The sequence below is a fragment of the Calidris pugnax genome, unplaced genomic scaffold (assembly GCF_001431845.1).
Source record: "Calidris pugnax isolate Ruff unplaced genomic scaffold, ASM143184v1 scaffold44, whole genome shotgun sequence".
NCBI lineage: Eukaryota > Metazoa > Chordata > Aves > Charadriiformes > Scolopacidae > Calidris > Calidris pugnax.
Window position 1 is genome coordinate 48,496,250 of NW_015094506.1, and position 20,591 is coordinate 48,516,840.

General features: G+C 35.7%; 1 protein-coding gene across 2 annotated transcripts in view; it reads right to left on the reverse strand.

Moving 5' to 3' along the window:
- CACNA2D1 (calcium channel, voltage-dependent, alpha 2/delta subunit 1) overlaps nucleotides 1-20,591 on the reverse strand; it is a 376,039-nt gene that overhangs the window by 197,484 nt on the left and 157,964 nt on the right. For both annotated transcript variants that reach the window (XM_014963770.1, XM_014963769.1), the window contains exon 4: nucleotides 4,574-4,618. In XM_014963770.1, the coding sequence (XP_014819256.1) occupies nucleotides 4,574-4,618 (45 nt within the window). The remainder of the gene's footprint in view (nucleotides 1-4,573; nucleotides 4,619-20,591) is intronic.

Genomic DNA, 20,591 nt, shown 5'->3' on the forward strand with positions numbered 1-20,591 from the left:
CAAGCAAACACAGCCATTAGATTCAGAAAGGCCCATCAGGACAGCAAATGAAAAATGAGAGAGAAGGATCTCCTGAATGCAGTACATAAACAGGAAGACTGAAAGCAAACTATAGTGCAGTGTATTAACATACACCAGAAAAAATACACAGAATTTAAGTTTGATGACTGTTCTTCTGCTAAAGGTATAATTTTAAAAGGATGAGTGGAGAAAAATAAAGACTGGCAGGCAGGACATGTGAGATTAATCTCTTCTAATTCAGCAACATCTAAAAGTTAAGATCTAAAAGTGTCCATTATAGGAAGCTGGTCAACAGAGAGAAGCACGCAGCCAGAAGTGATTCAGCTGACTTTAGTCACCTATCTCAAAATAAACGGAACGACTCTCTAGTGGTTTCCACTGTTACTAGCTTAGATATCTAATTTTAATAAATAAATTTTGTCTAGTAATTATTCCTACATGTACTGAAAGAGAAATTTAATATCATGCCCTGTGATAAAATGAAGGCTCATAGCATGGAAGAGAAAAAAATACAAACTTGTTAGAGACAGCAAAGAATGGATGACAAAAGCAGTTTTACTGGCCAGTGCTTCAGAGATGATTCTGTTAAAATCTCACTATATAAAAAATGATGCCACCTAAGTCCTCTCAAGCATTTTTTCAGGCAGGAGCAAGGCAGAGGAGTCTGTGGTGTTTACATACATAGTTGAGACCTGAATGCAAGTTTTCTCAAAAAATCATATAATATTATGTCACTCACCATCTTATCCTTATTGCTGCTTCTTTCAAGTTATATTACTGATCACAATGACAGCACAGGCCCAAAAACACTCAATGTGTTTTATCAAAACATATTTAACTGATTCTTACCACCTTAACAAGATGGAAATCATCAGTAAGCATATCCACAACATAGCCCCAACAAAGTGCTACAATTAGAATACAAATTTTTCTTGGCTTCCTAATCTGCATTTATCTAATCAGTCTCAACTTTACTGATGAAAGAAAAGAATTGCTACATTTTGAATTTTTTAACAAATATTTGCATAAAAATTTTAACAGTGAAAAACTCAAGACACATGAGAGTTCTTTAGGAGATGCATGTTACTGGTTCCTGAAATACTGGGCCTTTTAAAGGGATCCAAATCTGCATGTATAATTTGCAACTCTGAATTTTTTTTTTTCTATAATATAAATGAGATTTATTGCATTTAATAAGAGTAAATACTAATATTGCAGCTGAAGAAGGATAATGTTTAGCATCATTATGAAATATTCACCTTTTCTAAATAGCAAGAATTTCAGAACCATAGAATCATTTAGGTCAAAAAAGACCCTTAAGATCATAGACTTGAACTCCTAACTTAACACTGGCATGTTACACTAAATCATGTCCCTAAGTGCCACATCTGCATACCCATTAAATACTTCCAGGGATAGCGACTCAAATATTTCCCTGGGCAGCCTGTTCCAATGCTTGACAACCCTTTCAGTGAAGAATTTTTTTATAATATCATAAAATGGTTTGGGTTGAAAGGGACCTTAAATATCATCAAGTTCCAACCCCCCTGCCATGGGCAAGGACACTTTCCACTAAATCAGGTTGCTCAAAGCACCATTCAGCCTGGCTTTGAACACTTCCAGGGATGGGGCCTTCACAACTTCTCTGGGCAATGTTTGACAGTGTCTCACCACTCTTAGAGTAAGGAATAGAGTAAAGAATTTCTTCCTAATATCTAATCTAAATCTCCCCTCTTCCAGTTCAAAACTGTTACCCCTCATCCAATCACTACACTCCCTCATAATGTCCCTCCCCATCTCTCCTGTAGGCCCCCTTCAGGTCCTGAAAGGACACTATAAGGTCTCCCCAGAGCCTTCTCTTCTCCAGGCTGAAGAACCCCAACTCTCTCAGCTTGTCTCCACAGAAGTGCTCCAGCCCTCTCATCATCTTCAGGGCCCTCTAAAGCTCCCCTGGCATAGCTTGAGGCCATTTCCTCTTGTTCTATGGCTTTTACTTGGGACAAGAGACCAACCCACACCTCACTACAACCTTCTTTCAGGTAATTGGAGAGAGCAAGAAGCTCTCCCCTCAGCCTCCTTTTGTCCAGACTAAACAACCCCAGTTCCCTCAGCTGCTCCTCATAAGACTTGTGCTCTAGACCCCTCACCAGATTCATTTCTCTTCTTTGGAGTATGTCTCTCTAGGATGAAGAAATACAGCCGTTAGCAGATATGCTGAACCAACAAGGTATCAGTAGCTGAGGTATCTGAGACTGCTGCTCTTTTAATGGTTTATTTAGAACTCCTGGGGAATTTTTTAATTGTATCTCCTGAAATCAAAACATTTGTTCTGATCAGCTAGCGACAAAAACTTAAATGACTGACAGAAGGCACACACTCTCAAACAACCAGAGCTTGTAAATACTGAACTTTCTTAGTATCTTTTCCTTTCATATTGTTTCATAAACTTAGAAATAAATAAAGAAATTAGAAGCAAAATAAAACAAAGAATTTTTTTTCCCTTCTCCCTCTTTAACCTTTTGATTTGAGGACTGTTATGAAGGAAAGAAAAATAACTACTTCAATACTTATAGCCCTATAAACATGCTGGCAACTCAAACAGAACCACAATCTTAAAGCTATATTTTAATATTTTACAAAGTTCATATAGTACAGATCTCCAAAACATTGTAGTTCACGCCATGCATAAGTTACAGTGATATCCACTTCAAATCCTGCTCCTTCTGCTCTTATGTATAGTTTAATAATTCACATGGAATGTGCTGCTTAAACCAAGGATCTAAAGAATTGTACTAGACATTGGTAACTGCTATTGAGCTGTGCAACCTGGCTGAACTTTTCTCAATAAAAAAGTGAGAAATTAAATCAATCAGGTTTGCACAGACAATAATTAAAATTAAAGAGTCTGAAATAACTCTAGCTTGTATGCTAAAAAAAAAAATAAACTTTTCGTGCTATAAAAGACAGAAAAGTTAGAGAAGTCTCCAGTCCTAGGATTTAAAACTTTTCATTGTGATTCAAATAATTTCAAAATAATAACTTCAGCTGGTATTGAGTTTTGGTAGTGTACTTTGTGCTGTTGATGCCATGTTATAGTGTTACTTGTTTCTTGACAGATAGGCCCTGACTCACAGGAACTATTCTTACCTCAATAATAAAGGTTACTACAAACTTCATTCCAAGAGTTTAAAAAGGCAGAAATAAAACTGTCCCAGAAATTTAAAAAGACATCTGGTGGAACAAACTCTTTTTTTTCTGGACATAAAGAAATCCTGAGGAAAGTCAATGAAAATAACAGTAAACTCTGGAACAGTATTTCCTTTCATGCCTTGCCTACACAATTTGGATTTGTGTTGTAGTAGTCACCTCAAGACATTTTCCAGTACGATGTAATCATAACAGATAAGGCAGACTCTTTTACTTCACACTATAATCTACCATCACTGTATGGTATATTTAGATTCAAAATCCAATGTTTAAGCTTTGTGCTCCTGTTTGAAGTGACTAGCACCTTCAGCCCTAGTGACTTAAATCAGAAGAGACTAATGTCTTTCAAATTTTGGTTAGTTTTAATGGGTTTTACTTAAAACACACAAATTTTAAAACCCAGGACAGTAGCCTTGTTTGTTATATCTGAATTCCGGTACTCGTAACTCCAGATAAGCATATCAAATAGTTCTGCTTGACGTGATCTATGTACCTTCCTTAATTGCCTTACAGCAGAAGCATCAATTACAATAGTGATGCCATCAATCTCTAAAGAATACTTGATTAAAAAGTGCAAATGAAGCATGCTGGCAATTCTGATTAATACATTTACAACATTTTTTCTATGGTTTTATAAATTAAATCTATAATGAAGACAAGCAGTTGTATTATCTCAAGTGAAGGTGAGGATAACTTGTCTTGTCCCCAGAAGACATTAAGATTTTTAATAGTTAAAGCCCAATAGGAAACTTCAAACCATTTAAAGTAAGAGTTTTAGTAAAACCAGGAATTGAAACATCATACATTTTTTCTAAAACTTGGGACTGGATTTTCCATTTCCCCAAAGCTTATTACAGTGGTATGAGTGATCACAAAGTGCATGAAAGTAGTTATTCAGTTACATTTTACATCCGTTTTCCCCTCATGTAAAAAATTTCTCACAAAGAATACAGAATAAGATAATATGAGCTTGGAAAATAGGGCCAGAAAATGGTTCCTTCAGAGTAAAGTAAATTATTTACATTTATCATTTTGATTCTCCAGTCCTATGATTAAGATTTTATTACATTTCAAAAAGTGAATGATACTGCTGTCAGGATCTTTTTTCTCCCAGCATATTGCCAGCCTGATCAGTAACTCAGACTGTGTAAGGGAAGACAGACTTTGAGAATTAGAACATAAAATATTATCTCACTCTTGAGGAAACTTTTGAACATTTCCAAGTTTCTTGGTTTTTTGCTTCTGCAAAATATTTAAATGCTAGTCTTAAAGTTTCATTATTGTTTTAAATCCCTTAATTTTCTGAGATTACAGGCAATGAAACAAAAAGAAATATTTTACTTACGTCATTCTGATCATCTTTTGCATTGTAATAGATTATATCATTATTCTGCAAGAGAAAGGAAAACAATTCCGTTAGTTTGAAAGTAGAGAATAAAGTTAATTAGAATAATTTGTACTAAAATGCATTTTTAAATAAACCTGCAATTCTTTATGTATTTTCTTTGGAATATGACAGAATCAGACCTTTGCTTGCTCTCTGTTTCATGTATTTTTTCCCATGCTCCTGTTTAACTGCATTCATTTAATGTTTTTTTTCCCTGGTAAGCTACATAAGTCACTCAAAAAGCTAGAAAAGTACAGACAAGGTTGGACAAAATCCAGAACTCATAAAAGACTTCTGTAAATTGTTTCTTTTACAGACATGATGATTTCACTATGCAATTAGGTGATTTATGCACCATGACATCTAGCAGGCAATAGTTACGACGACGCATGGGCATTGCTGAGTGGGTTAAGTATTTGTTGCACACACATCTATTGTTTTATTCACCTCCCACAGTGAAGACAAGACCTGGGAAAATACATCACAGGAGAGTCTGGCTGTTGTAGAGTGAAGTGGATCCAGGAAACTCTGTGGAAATCCCATTCCATGTAATCCAAGCAAAGCACTGAAGGAGAAGATTACTAGTTTCCATTGCAAAATCAGTCAGAAACTGCACTCAGTGTAAGTCTACAGTGGCTTGAAAGTGGGTATTTCCTATGGAACACGTTTTTGTTTTCTCTTGAAATATTTCTGAACCATTTAAAATCCTTAAAGATTTAGTCTCACTACAGTAGCTTTCCACTAAATATAATTGCTCTAATGTGCCCTTTATTTTTTTTTATACTTTTTTGAATGAAAGTAAGCAATTGTTAAGTGCATTCCCATTGCTCAAGTTTATTATATATCTTGTCACATACTTGCCTAATGCATAGGATATTTAACACGATCCTCTACACAGGTAATTTTTTTTGTCTACTTAAACAAAATGATTCTTTATTGAATCTCTAAATTGATTGAATCCCACATACGGTTTCTATCTACTTCTACTGGCTGAAACAGTATTTCTTAAATCACTTACGAAAGAACTATGTTTCAGAAACATAACACATTTATAAGTTGGTTAAAATAACACCCCCAAAATGAATATATAGATATGGGTTTTTGGCTATACATATCTTGTAGTTCTTTACTCTGCGTGGACATATTACCTATATAATGCACAAGCTAACACTGACATTGGTCATATCTCACTGCTCTTGATACACAGTCCTACAACATGCTAAACGCTGTACAGTTCACAAATTAGAGTCATGGATCAGTTATATCTTTAGAAGACAATTTTTCTTAACTTAACCACTTCTAGCCGACAAGGACAAATTGTTTTGTTACTCAAGTTACTCAAGTTACGCAAGTAGTTTAGCTATTTATTAACTTCTTGACACAAAGAATTTGAACTTTCCCACTGCTAAACATTTCTGCCACCAGGTAGTACTGCACACTTACTCAGTAAGCCTAAAATACAATGTAAATATCCTCGATTTTTTTTTTTCTTTATCCAGTAATATTATGAGAAAGAGGAGTACATACTCACTGTTACTTCTGTTCATTAATGAAAGGATTTAGTAACACAGTCCTGAAGTTAAATTTATGGCATAATTACTTTAGGAGACCATATACATAATTTAGAAGCTTTAGCATAGTATCAGTGATCACACAAGTTTACAAAAATTCATGCAGTTGGAAAAACAAAGGGTAGTTTTCACTATCATTAATTTCCCTGACAAGGATTTGCAAAGAATGTAAAAATTGCATTAAGCACCAGGGCATGTATGTTTTATTTGTGAGATTCACTATTTTCTTCTACACTATCCTAAAAGTCCTTTTTTTTTCCACACTTTCATTTGTACTATTATCTGCTGAAGTCAGACTGTTCCATTGTTGTTATATTGCTTTTCATTTCAACAGCAATTTCTTTCCCAGCTTTGGGTATAAAATAATTCCAATGGGAAACACTATATATTGGGTAGTATTAATGAATTCCTAGATTTCATCACACAGAATCCAAAGTTTCTGGTCTCTATGGTCTCTATGTCTAGAGACTTGAAGAAAAACACAGATTCATCAAATAGAAGAAAAGCATGGGAAAATATAATATGTGAGAACATTTGCAGATAAAATTTGGATTCACACCAACACTAATTTATACTCACATTTTCTCTACGGGGCAAGTTTGCAGATACAGTCTAGTGATTCAACTAGTTAATTGCTTAATCTCAACTCAGGATTATAACAACAGAACTGAATTTGGCTTCTCATGACAGCCAACTATGCTTTTTTTTCAATCAGAGTCTTTGAAGAACAAGAAAAGGGATTATATTGCAAAATGGTGTATCTGATGCTACAGATAATTATGTATAGTAAAACGTGGTAATATATCTATGCTGTTTTGTTGGCAAAAGCTATACATCCTCCTTTACTCTACCAAGTACCAAAGATGAAAGCTCTTTCTCATCACTGCCACATAATGGCTTTTGTAAGAAAACTTGCTCTGTAAATCCTATCCTAGAATTCCAAGAATTTTCCATAAAATATGGACACCATCAACTGATCAAACCTCTTTCTCAGTGGAAACATTGTATGTGTGATTTGTATCTGCTTATTATATGTGTGATTTTTACCTGCTTTTCCACAAGACATGTTTGCATGTCATTCATGAAAGAAGAAAACAAATAAAAAAAACCAAACAACAACACAAAGAAAAACAAAGAAAAAAAAAAAACCCACCACAAAAATCCAGAAGCCAGAAATCTTAAGATTTTTGGCAAAGATCTAATACTATTTGTTCAGAAATGTTGCTTTCACGGAGGCTGTGATTAAGATTCCTTAAGCCCTCAGGTGTGTATATGAGGCTTCCTAGAGAATCTGTGGATTCTAACTTAGATCTAACCTAACTTCAGATCCTGTGATCTAGTTAAAAATGGGGTTAGGCATGCAAGGAAGATTGAAGGCCTAAATTCAATTTTAGAACTTGGTGAGACACTGTAACGGACTACATGAAAATAAATAAATTAAATAAAAAATAGGGAGAAGCAGAGAAACCAGTTTTCTGCAGCTTTTCATATAGTAAGAAATTAATGTAATGTGTTAGTTTAGAGAGACATCAGAATTACCCTTTTTTCCTCATAGTAACAGTTCTGAAACATTTGTTGATAAAAATGTGTAATCAAAAAATAACACTCTTTTCTATGACTTTATTTGCTGCAGAGATGCTAGAAGACAATGAACTCCCTCTAAAAGGAAAACAGAGGACTTTTCGTTAAAGGTGTCCACACCTCAAACATTTTCTGCAATGAACCACTGGAGGAAAACCTAAAATTACCGTGGTAGATTATATTACAAATATATATTACTGCATAATAATTAATGCATGTTTTATAACCTAAAATTAAGGCCAAATAGGACTATTTGAATTTTGTTTTAAAACAGCATACTTCCCACAACTTTTAAGTATTTTATACTAAATTTGGTAAAGCAATCAAAAAGTGGCAACGTATAAAAGTGCCTTTATATTGCAGTTAACCTCTGAGTAGCGATATCTACCAGGATCCTATTGTTCTGCAAGTAATGATGTAGAATAAGAAATGAAAAACCAAGGAGAAAAAAAACAACCCAAAATATATTATAAATATATGTCTGATTTTGACTGTTTAGTTTTAAAATAAGTTCTGAGAATTAGAGATACAAATTTGGAAAGCATTTTAGAATCATCTGATCTGCTGGATCAAGCTTGATCTGCGGGATCAAGCACTGGCTGTCTAGACGGTCCCAAAGAGTGGTGCTCAACGGCTGGCCGCCAATCACAAGTGGTGTTCCCCAGGGCTCAGTGTTGCGACCATTTCTGTTTAACATCTTCATTGATGATCTTGATAAGGACATAGAGCATATCATCAGTAAGTTTGCAGATGACACCAAGTTAAGTAGGAGTGTTGATCTGCATGAGGATAGGGAGGCTCTACAGAGAGACTTAGACTGGATCAATGGGCCAACATTAATGGTATGAGCTTCAACAAGGCCAAGTGCCAGGTCCTGCACTTGGGCCACAACAACCCCATGCATTGGTACAGGCTTGGGGAAGTGTGGCTGGAAAGCTGCCTGGCAGAAAAGGACCTGGGGGTTCTAATTGACAAGCGGCTGAATATGAGCCAGCAGTGTGCCCAGGTGGCCAAGAAAGTCAAAGGCATCCTGGCTTGTATTAGAAATAGTATGGCCAGCAGAAGTAGGGAGGGGATTGTCCCTCTGTACTCAGCACTGGTGAGGCCACACTTGGAGTGTTGTGTCCAGTTCTGGGCACCTCAATACAAGAGAGATATCGAGGTGCTGGAGCGAGTGCAGAGGAGGACAACAAAGCTGGTGAAGGGCCTGGAGAACAAATCGTATGAAGAGCTATTGAAGGAGCTGGGACTGTTTAGTTTGAGGAAGAGGAGACTGAGGGGTGACCTCATCACTCTCTACAACTACTTGAAGGACATTGTAGAGAGGCTGGTGCTGGTCTCTTCTCACAGGTATTTAGTGATAGAACAAGAGGGAACGGCTTCAAGCTTCAACAGGGTAGGTTTAAACTGAACATTAAGAAAGAGTTTTCCACAGAAAGAGTAGTCAAGCATTGGAATAGGCTGCCCAGGGAAGTGGTTGAGTCACCATCCTTGGATGAGTTTAAGAGTCATTTAGATGTGGTGTTGGGGGATATGGTGTAGGGGAGAACTTACTACCCTACTGTAGAGTAGGGTAGATGGTTGGACTCGATGATCTCAACCTAAATAATTCTATGATTCTATGATCATATTAGTTCCACAAACTTTGAAAAGACATAGAACACTAGCAAAAGAACTGGGAGTCCATTGCTCAGAAAGCATCAATAAAAACCAATAATAATACTGGTTTCTTTAATCTTTCATAAACATACAAAACAAAAGAGGAAATCAGTGTAAATGTCTGTAAATCCTTAATTAAGTGTTGGTAAAATCCACCTGGTTTAATTTTAAAAAATATTTTCTTGTATCTCCTGGGAGAAAGATGTGTATTAAAAAAAGGTCATTCTAATACCTTAAGGGTAATTAAGATTTAAACCCAACTAATAAATCCTATGACAAATAAGCCAGCTAGTTTTAGTTTAATCCCTTATGTAGTCTGACATGCAGTTTAAGGCACAATTAGATACTTCAGAAAAGAAAGATAAATATGGCCTACCACAAATAAAAATGACATCTGCTTCTAAGGAAAATACTTTAGGGAATAAGATCCTCCAAATAGGGGGAAAAAAGGAAAGAATGCCAACTACTATGACCTGTTTTGTTATAGCTTGGTAAACTTCTGTAAGTGAAATGACACAGGCAAAATAAGTGGAAACCTTTTTTTCTCTTCCATATCCATTAGTGGAAATACTGATTCACCTCCTGTCTTTAAAATGAACACAAAGTGCACCAATATAGTCAATTAGTTGCAACTACTGTGTCTGAACGTGGGCTGTAAGAAATTAGTTAGAAAGTGCATTTAAAATAGGATCTTGAAACAGGAGTTAAAAACAAGATCTTTTAAAAATCAAACTATTTTTAATTAAAAAAATACAAATATCTAACAGTTCAATAACACCCCAGTGTAGAAATACTTCCCCATTTTTCCTATCACATGGGCAATTGAGTCACTTGGGTTAGACCTTTGCCCCCAAAATATAATTTGATTAAAGAACTACTTTCTCAGAATATTACATTTCATATACTGATTAAAGCCTCCCAGGCCTGCACTATAATTTATGATAAGCCTTTTTCATCAGATTTGTGTAAAAGTCTTTTCTCAAGATTCTACTGAGACTAATAATTGGAATGAAAAGATGAAGGTGAAGATTACAGGAAATAACATAAAGGAGGACTGAAGGTGCTGCATACCCTTTGTCACAGAACACTCTTAAAAGACGAGAAAGGTTCATTTATTTAGCATTCATTTACAAGTTATTCCTTCACTGAAATTATCAATCTGGAAATCATCAGATTTATAGACATCTTTCATGAAATGGTCACTTGTCAATTCACAGATACATCAGAGTGATAAATAAAATGAGTAATTTATTAATCACCTGCATACTAGATAGGGGGTCTAAAACATACAACCCTCATATAAACAGATAACTTATTAGGTAAGTGTAATGTACAGACATAGGTTAGAGATAAAAACACACTATATGAAAAAAGCACTTGAAAGCCCTTGACATCAGTTCTGAGGGATTTTTGTCTGGGGCTAGGTCTAAAGATTGCAATGCTGGTGGTGGACAGAATTTAGGCATCTGACTTAAAAACTCTTAAAAACTGAGTTCATGAAACAGTTCATTGAAGTCTAAACTTGGAAGAATCTAAAACTCTGGAAGTACCTGAGTTTCCAGCATTGAGATTCTCTAGAAATCTTAATATCCAATTTCTATACGGACCTTTGAAGAACCTCTGGCTTCACATCTCTGACAAGTTGAGAATCTCCGTTTCACCTCCACAGAGTCAGGACCTATAAGCTGAAGCCTCTCCCCTCCGTAACTTGAGTTACTTCCCGTCATATAATACATCTTTCTTTCAATATGTAATAATCAGTGACACACAAATACATTACCTCACAACAAGTCACAACTAGCAAATGGAATGGATACTTGCTCTGCTCTCGCCTCTTCCCCTCTCCTTCATTTCCCTTAGCCATGTGAATTGTATATTTATGGGGCTTTCCTACTTAGAAAAATTAGTATGAACATTATTCTGAACTCCAGATTTTTACTCCATTACAGCATGCCATAGAGCAAACCAAACATTTTCTTCCTTACATTGACTGATGACATATTTTTGTAAAATACATTTAATGCAGATGGTTCAGCTAAAACTCGAATACTTCTGCAGTGAAAATAAAATTATGAAAATTATGAAAAAATCAAACCTGATTTTTTTTTGTGAAGAAATACATGAAAATAGCATGTATTTTTTAAAAATGCATATCCTATATACACTGGACTCCAGTTGAAAGGTCAGGTATTTTGCCAAGTCATGGTGGTTTAATGGCTTAAGGCAAGCACGATATGAACATACTTGTAACAGTAAATATATGGTACAAATGGAAGCTCAAACATTGTGCTATTTCAACTTCTGAATACTCACAGCTTACAAGAGCATCATGACCTTGCCTTTAACAAGAGTCAAGTACAATGAGCCGTGGCCAAGGGTACAAGGCTGAGTGTGGTGGGCAATGGCACACACAGCAGGGCAAACAAGGAGTGAGTGTAATGAGCCTTGGATCATTACACTGAGCATCAGTGAATGATAATGCCTGAGACACTGGAAGAACATGATAGCGTCATGGAGAGATTTGATGGGCATACTGTGACACCTGTCTATAAAACCCCCAGTGACAGAGATGTCAAGGAAAGTTGCCACCTGGATGTCTGACATGCCAGGAAAGCAAAGCATCCAGGTGGAACCAGCCCAAATCAGTGCCAAGCCACTGCCCAGAGCCCAGAACTGAGACCAGCCAGAGCAAACCTCCCATGTGGCCCAGGCTGGGCTCTGCCGACTCATGGTCACCATGACTGGGGCAGGTCTGGGCTAAGTGTGCACAGGGAGTGTGTGTGCAAGGATTGCACAGCCACAGCGAATCTGTCACTCAGGCTTTGAGATGTCATGTTGTCTCATGTTCCTTCACTCACCGTGACAATACAAAATTACATGCTGATTTTAACCATGCTTGATTTTATTTGTCTGGTGTAAATTACAATTAGTAAAGCTGAGTAAGAAGTTGTTTCTTATATCATATTTAAAGCTCAGGAGAAAACCCTACTATTTTATTACAGGGTACTATAAGTAGACTCTTTTGTTAATTCATTTTTTTCTCCACAATGTCCATATTATGCTACATTGCACAATTAGTTAGAAAAGAGAGAACTGAAGTGTATTGAGGTTGCATGCACAGCCTGAAAAAAAGCATAAAATACACTAGAAAGAGTACTCCTCTCTTCAAATCTCTAGAATTGATCATATAAACTGTTAAAAGAAGAAAAAACTTTTCCATGCTAAACAAAATTCCCCAATCTTCAGATAATTTTAATTGTAACAGTTCTTGTAAGAAACTGCCATTGGACTACTTAAACTCTCAGGGTGATATTGAACTTCCTGAAAAAAATTAAGAATGCATTTTAAATACTAACTGTGATTTGAGTGTAAGATAAAAAGACAGAGGTTGTTGGATATGTCAGGTTAAATGTAATACAGCCCTCAAAGTGATGAGAAACACATGAGACAAAAAAACCCAAACTAGTACGAATCTACAGATCTGTCCTTCGAAATAATATAACATATTCCATGATTATTTTTTTTCTAAAGACATCCCATAGCTCAATGGCCTGTGATCAGAACGCAATCTCCGTTGGACATGCAGATAATTGGTAATATAACAATGGAATTTCATTAATTTGCCTACTGTTAAAGATAGTTCTATCTTTATGAATTGTTTTTAATGATTGGGATATTTTTTTATTTTACTTTTTTAGTGCAACCTGTGCTAAACTAAACAAACCAAATGTAGCAACCAAGTAAGTATTTTTCGATTGCAAAATATCAAAGGCTAAATACTTCATGTAGAAATGAAGAATTAGTGACTGAAGATTTAATGATGCAAAACCACATTGACAGTACTCTCTGGTATAGATGATAGTTGAGAGCTGGCAGTTGACATTCAACAGAATGACTGTTGTTTCAGTTAGTCACACTGAAATTTTCTCTTCAAGGATAATATCTTGATCACCAGTAAAACCACAAGCACCACTATGCAAGAGTATATGCCAACATAGCTAAGACTATCAGAGTCTCTCTCCCCAGTTGACTAAACAGCCTTTTGCCATCTCTTACTGCTCACTTTCATGTTGAACTGAAACCCTGACACAACAGATATCAGTAGTAACAGGCTACTGAAAAGAACTGTACTCTAAATAAATCTAAATGTCTTAGACAATAAATTAAACTTTTCCATAAATAATTGTTTTGTTCACTTTTTCAGAAAATAGAAAATTTTAGTAAGTTAAGCACCAGAAGCCTACACTAACTTGGGAAGAAGGATCAGGGCATCCCTTGGCAGCGGGAATTAAGTTTCAAAGCTCTTAGATTTTATTTATTTATTTTCAGGAGATCATAGTGAGGAATTTTGCCTGTATTGAGAAGATGGAGAAATCTGTCATTTCTGAAAATTGAATTTCCCCCATAGACAGTAATAGGAGAGGAAAAACAGAAACAGGCTTTGTATTGGGAATGACTGTTGGTTTTCTGACAGCCTGCAATCTGTTTGTGGGGTTTGGTTTTGGTTTTCTCTCAAGTAACAAGCACCATTTGATTTCAGAAGCACTACACATTATTTGCTTAGTTACACCCTACTTGTACCTAGTAGCTAAACTACCAGCCAGGAGCTCTACATCTAAGGTAAAACTAGGGTGGAAAACCCTGGGAATAGGCAGTTATTTCCACTTTTGAAAGGGCATATTCTGTAAAACGGCTCAAAAATAAGGCTACAGACACTGAAAAAGCTTCAACCCCAAATCTCTTCGTAATGAGGATTCAAAGAACCACTGTTAGGATCCATGATGCAAACCATAGCAGTAGTAACCAATGGGGCAGGAAAGGAAGCTTTTGCTCTTTTATCATCCCTATTACTTTAAGAGTTGCTTACTTGATTGTCTGATTCTGTGGTCACCTGAAGCCAGTGTTGAAATGGCTTTAATCTCCTTTACTGAACTTTTAAAATTGATGTTTTGCAATTTTAAATATTGTGGATGGGGTTTTTTTTGGAAGAAGTATATGATATAGAGGCAGTGTAGTAATTATCAACTTTGCACACAACTATCTTCGACTCACGCTACATTCCAAAGACGTTTTTGAACCATTTTATTTCAGCCTGAGACACTGACCCACTGAAAACAACCAGACTCTGGAACAAGCCCAGCATGGACATATGTTTCATGTTATGAATAGGAAGTCACAAATAATATTATTATACTCCCAATGGATACAAACATCAAAAATCAATATCCACTCCCATTCAAGAGAAGAAAGATTTATAATATGCCTCTGGCTTACTCTGGTAGGTGGATACACTAACAAGTAAAGTAACAACTCAAAAAGCTATTCTCTCCCTCTTTTTCTTCCAGCCAAATCTCCCTCAATATTCTTACCCTCTCCCAAAGAATGACAAAAACAATCTAGGATTTTATGTACTTGCGTGTGTCACAAATGAACAGGAAAGAAAATGAAAAAGATACTTCTCTGGAGTTATAGAGTTTAAAAGAACTGGTTGCATGCATAAAATGACTGTCTTCTATATTCCTCCTCCTGTCCTCTAAGTCAAAAGCAGGGCAGAGAGAGATGATCCTGAGATACAAAAATCTTTACAATCCTTTTTAATTTTGGTAAATATATTCTTCCAAAAGGTTCAGGAAACTGCTAATCTTCTCATCACAATAACTTCCTCAAAGTATAAGCAACTGGGAATGGTTTCTTTTTATAAGGCAAAACGCAATCGATTATAAAGCAGATTTCCAGGTGGGAAAATGAAATTAATTTGTTAGCAGCTAATTAACCTCTATTTCACACTATCCTATCTGTTTAATTAAAGCAGCAAAGTATGTTCGTTTTAATTTATTCAGCATTACTTTCTTTAGTTGATGAAAGAACATAAAAATAAAATAAACAATAACAAAGAAAAATAGTCTAAAATGATTACAGATTATCTAGATTTTAAATACTAGGACCAGTATAGCACAGGAGGCTAGTTAAACATTTTGGTCATGAATTTAAATTAGATTTGTAGGATATTGGCTTTGGATTTCTGAGTTCATTCTTATGTAGGTGCTAGGATGTAATGAACTGAGCTACACTTATTTACATCTCTTGCATTATCATAACTGAATATAAAAAATATGCCAGGTCTTCAACTCCAACGAATGTGCAAAAATCTTTGAAGAAATAAATCTTTAACTAAGTAATGGGCAAAACAATAACACAAAAAACCCAAGTTTATGTTTGTTACATTGCTACTGTGCTCTATTCATTATAGACAACAACTAAGATCATGTTTAGGAATGTTGCAATCAGAGGTTACAAAATATTTACAAAGAATGAAGCCTTTAAGCATATGGCACTACAGTGGAGTTAAAAATCCAGAGGGTAGTTTCTCAGTTATTCCTACTGGTGTCTGAAGACATCAGGTACTTGCAAGGCTTACCCAGACCTAGCTGTGCACTGCCCAGCCACAGCACTCCCTAGGATATCTCTCTGGAGCTTCATCATCTCAAACTCCTGAACCTAGAACCTGAGGGTGAATACTTGGGTCTATCTAAATAATTATATTTCTATCCCTTTATGCATGCAGACTCATGTTTACTTGGCCTACACTTGGAGTTAGTCAGAAGCTGATAAAACTAATTAGTGCCGAACAGAGACATAGCTAATGAAAAATGTTAATAGATCATGACAGGAGACTAGGACTCTCAGTGGAGAAACCTTGATTTGCCTACTGCTTGTGTTTTTATCAAATGATAGCCAGGTAAGATACAATATAAAAAGAATGAACTAGACAAAAGTGAACTCAACAAGCCATGACTGTCAATATTACACAATAAATTTATACTATCTTAACACCTCTTGCTTCGTAATCTACGGAACAACTGATTGACATAAGGAACTGAATTATATTTTTTTCTATTTAAGTAACTATGATCAACTATATAAAATAGAGATCATATTGTTTAAGAGATTTTTTTGCTTCTGGCAATAAAATGGACACTATTATTTCATAACCAACATTATTCTCCCTTTCAGTTCCACAGTCTTACCGCAAAAATAATCTAAATATATCCAACATAAGACAAAAAAACTTATTCACAAGCAATGTCATGAAGCTCGCACTGCAGCCAGTGGAAATCCATGGACACAACAGATCAGATACAAAAAGCATATTTTTTTAGGCTAGAATAAATTCTTTGAAGTTTTACAAAAGGCTGCACACACTGTGCTTTAAACCCATAATTTAAGCTCCTACTTCCTTGGGAATTGCATAGCAGTTAATGACATTAAAACAACTAATAGTAGGAAAATGAATAAATTGTAGGCATTTGCAAAATGTTGCACCAATTTTGAATTATCAGTGCTGGTAATCATTCTTAAACTTGACAATATAATGAGGAGATTGATAGTTGGATTAATTTTCAGAAGTCTAAGAACCATCATGTGACCTTAAATACTATGAAGGCAAAGGATTTAAACACAAAGAAAACATTTTTTTATGAATATGTCCATTTTGGCAATAAGTTAAGAAAAAAAAAACAACCACGTTATTTCAGTATATGTTTGGCTCCAAGCAAATGAATTAATTTGAATTTATAGCTTGATCCCTTCAAATTATTCTATTAAATTACTGAATATAATATACAGCAATTTGAATGTAATATATAAATTAACAAAATGTAAAAATATTTTTCTTACTGAAATTATACCAAACAAAACCAAATCCATGTTATCAAAGCAATGTTTCTGTTATCCTCTTGTCAAATCTTTAGTTTTTCATAGAAAACTTAAAGATTTAATAATGATAAACACCGTTTTCCATGGAATATAAGCTATTACAAAACGTATGTCTTCATCAAATTTTTAAAAAAATGCTTTGGAATAAAAAAAGAAAATGTCTAAGACTAATGTTTATATTTACATACATGTGTATGCTTTCAGAATGCATCCAATAGGTGAAACAGTTCCACAAAAACAGAAATTTCCTCCTCTAATTTTCTTCGCTGTTTCTCTCTTCACAAATAGCATATGGCAAGGAATATATTGCACACTCTCACTGTAACTCAATTTTAAGCAAAAGTACCCAGAAAACATTTATGTCTCTTAAGAAATCTCAGTGGAATATAAAAAATGTCTACATTTTGCATAGTTTTTCTTAAATTGCAGCAGCTCTCTTTCCTCTTTTTTCCATATGTAAAAACCAAAATAAAAAGACATTATACTTTGTGTTTCTGCAGGGAAATTAAACACATACTAATTTTTTCCTTAGCATTACAACACTGTGTGACACAGGAAAAATGAATTTTCATATAAATTATGAAAGTTTAATCCAAACTTTGGATCATATCTTACAGAGCTGACACTGACCTGTGAAATTAATGTTCTCAATTAATTTTTTTAAAAGTATTTGTTTTCTTTTTCCCTCTGCATCAATTCTTCATTTGGTTTATTCAATCACTTACAGCGTGTCCTCAAAAAAACAGAGTTACAATAGACAAAAAAGCATTTGCTATAACTTTTCTAATAAAACATGCATGAAAATTAGAAAAAAAACCACAAATCTCTCCGATTCCTCCTAAATGTGAAAAGGTAATAAAGTTCACAACACCTTCGGTCATGTCTTTTTTTCAGATGGCTTTGGTTCAGGCACATCACAAATGTGCCTGGCATATTGACTTTTAACTATTTCAATAGGCACAAAGGTAAGATTTACCTCCTTCCTTAAGATTTTACTTTCAGTGATTTTGCTAGATCTCTGATGGCTTAGAAGGAAAGTAACTGTGGACAGCAGTTACCAGGCTTTAAGAAATGTCCCATGTTCACCTAATTAACAAGGAATCATAATTTAATTATTCAGCTTTGACATCCGTGTTGTGAATGTCTTGCACCAAATCACTGCAATAAAGCAAAGCTCCGTGAGTAAACCTTATTTCGGAAGCATTTCAGCAGCATGAGACAAGCCAGCAGCTGGAAAATGTCATTCATTTTACTATTTAACATAAAATGATGAAGACTTTTCCAGTTAATCACTACAAATAAAAGGATGGTATCAAAAATAATTAAAACATAATTACTTTTCTTCTTAATTATTGGATAAATTATGCTGATATACTGGAATTTATGCAGCAGTGCAGTAAGATTTAAGAGCTGTATCAACATCTTGCTGGTTTTGATCCCCCAACTGCACTAAATGAAAAGTTATTTGTGTTTTCTTCCACAGATGACAAGAGGGGGTTTTGCTCACCATTTATTTGATGCTTATGCCACAAACTGCAGGGAAATACAGACACTCAAATTTTTGAATAAGCTGGTTCAGGTAAGCCAGCAAGGTAAGGCACTTGGGTGAAGGTTTGCACTGTCACAACCACAAGCTGCTTTATTTCAGGGAATATCATACATCTCTTGATAGTGAACTGTGCAATTTAAAAAGTCTTCCAATTGTTTTGTTTTTAAATGAAAAGATGTGACTTCTTTTCACCACCCAGTTTTGTAATTTTTTAGAACTAGTATAGGGGCCTTTCTTCTTTTTGTTTTCTGCCTGAGTACTATGAAACACAGGTAAAAACTACCAAAACAAATGTTCTTTGAGAATGGGGAACAAACAAAAATAAAGGAAACCAGATGCTAGCTACATCCTCCAAAGCCTTTGTGGAATATGTTCCAGTGGTTCAGTACTAAACTAAACAGAACAGTGCAGGATACAAGTAGGAGGGAAAAAAACCAAACAAACCAAAACCAGATCCTTCTTTAACTGCCTTTTCATATAACTTAGGCAAATGAATTTTTAACACTAAAAAATTGAGAAAGAAATAGTAAAAGTAGTAATAGCAAAAAGCAAGCTGCTCAAACATAAGTTTATATAAAGAATACAAGTAAGATTAGAAAATGATGCTGCTAAAATACATTATGGACTATTTAATATTTTTTATCATTTATATAGTGATATAAATGCACACATGCATTTGTGTAAAGTGCACACAATGATATAAATGTAATTTATTTTTTTTATAATTTTTTTCATTATGAGGGTGGTGAGACACCAAAACAGGTTGCCTAGAGAAGCTGTAGATCCCCCATCCCTGGAGGTGTTCAAGGCCAGGCTGGACGGGGCTTTGAGAAACCTGATCTAGTGGGAGATGTCCCTGCCCACGGCAGGGGGTTGGAACTCAATGATCTTTAAGGTCCCTTTCAACTCTATTCATTCTGTGATTCTATGAAAATAGGGGTAAAAATATATATTTTATATATATATATTGCAACGGTAAGTGCAGTTGGGACCCAACATGTGCTAACATCCACTTATGGACAAGAATTTTCCCAGGGCCCTGCAGGCCCTTATGTGCCCCCTGGCCCTGAGTAGCCCCCAGGCCTTTCCCACCAGCCCATGGGCCCAGGAGCCCTGCTTCAGCTCAGCCTGGGTCCCTCAGTCCCTGCCTCAGTGACGGGCTAGAGTGGCCTGTCTCCAGCCCTACCTCTGGTCCATACCCTAGACAGACCTCTGCCCTGCGATAGACCCCTTGGATGAACACTGCAGCTCAACTCCAGCTCATCTCCTTCCTTGGCCCCATCCACTTTTCCTTCTAATGGAAGCCCCTAGACGGACCCTGCATTTGGTTCTCCTCTCACCGTGTCTGGAACCATCGATGGATCCTCTTACCATCACCCAGCTCTGCCCTCCCTGGCTAGCCCCACAGGACTGCACCCACGGGTGAGGGCATGGCCTACGTTAGGCCACCTCCAGTTCCAGCTGCCTGTGTTGGGAGCAGCCAGCCCTTGCTCTCCCTCACCTAGCGATACTGCAAATGTGGTTCCCCCTTTCTTCCCAGCTTTTTCTAACCCTGCTTAGCCACTTTCCAGAGTTCTTTTCTGAATCTAACCCAGATTTTAAGTAAATAATGATACTTATATTTGCTTTCCATCATTTCACCCAAAGTTCAGCCATCACTCATATCATATCCTCTGAAATAACAGAAGATTATTATTAGGTAATGGGGAATTTTGCAAATGAACTAGAATTAAAATGTTTCAAATACTTAAAATAACCATTTTCTGCCTTAAAAAAATAAAGTAAATCAGTATGACCACCCTGATACTTCATTTGCTCTCTACTATTTTATTTCACTTACAAAACTGACAATGTTATTTTGTAAACTTGGGTCACCCAGTTAAGTACATGGCAGCTTTAA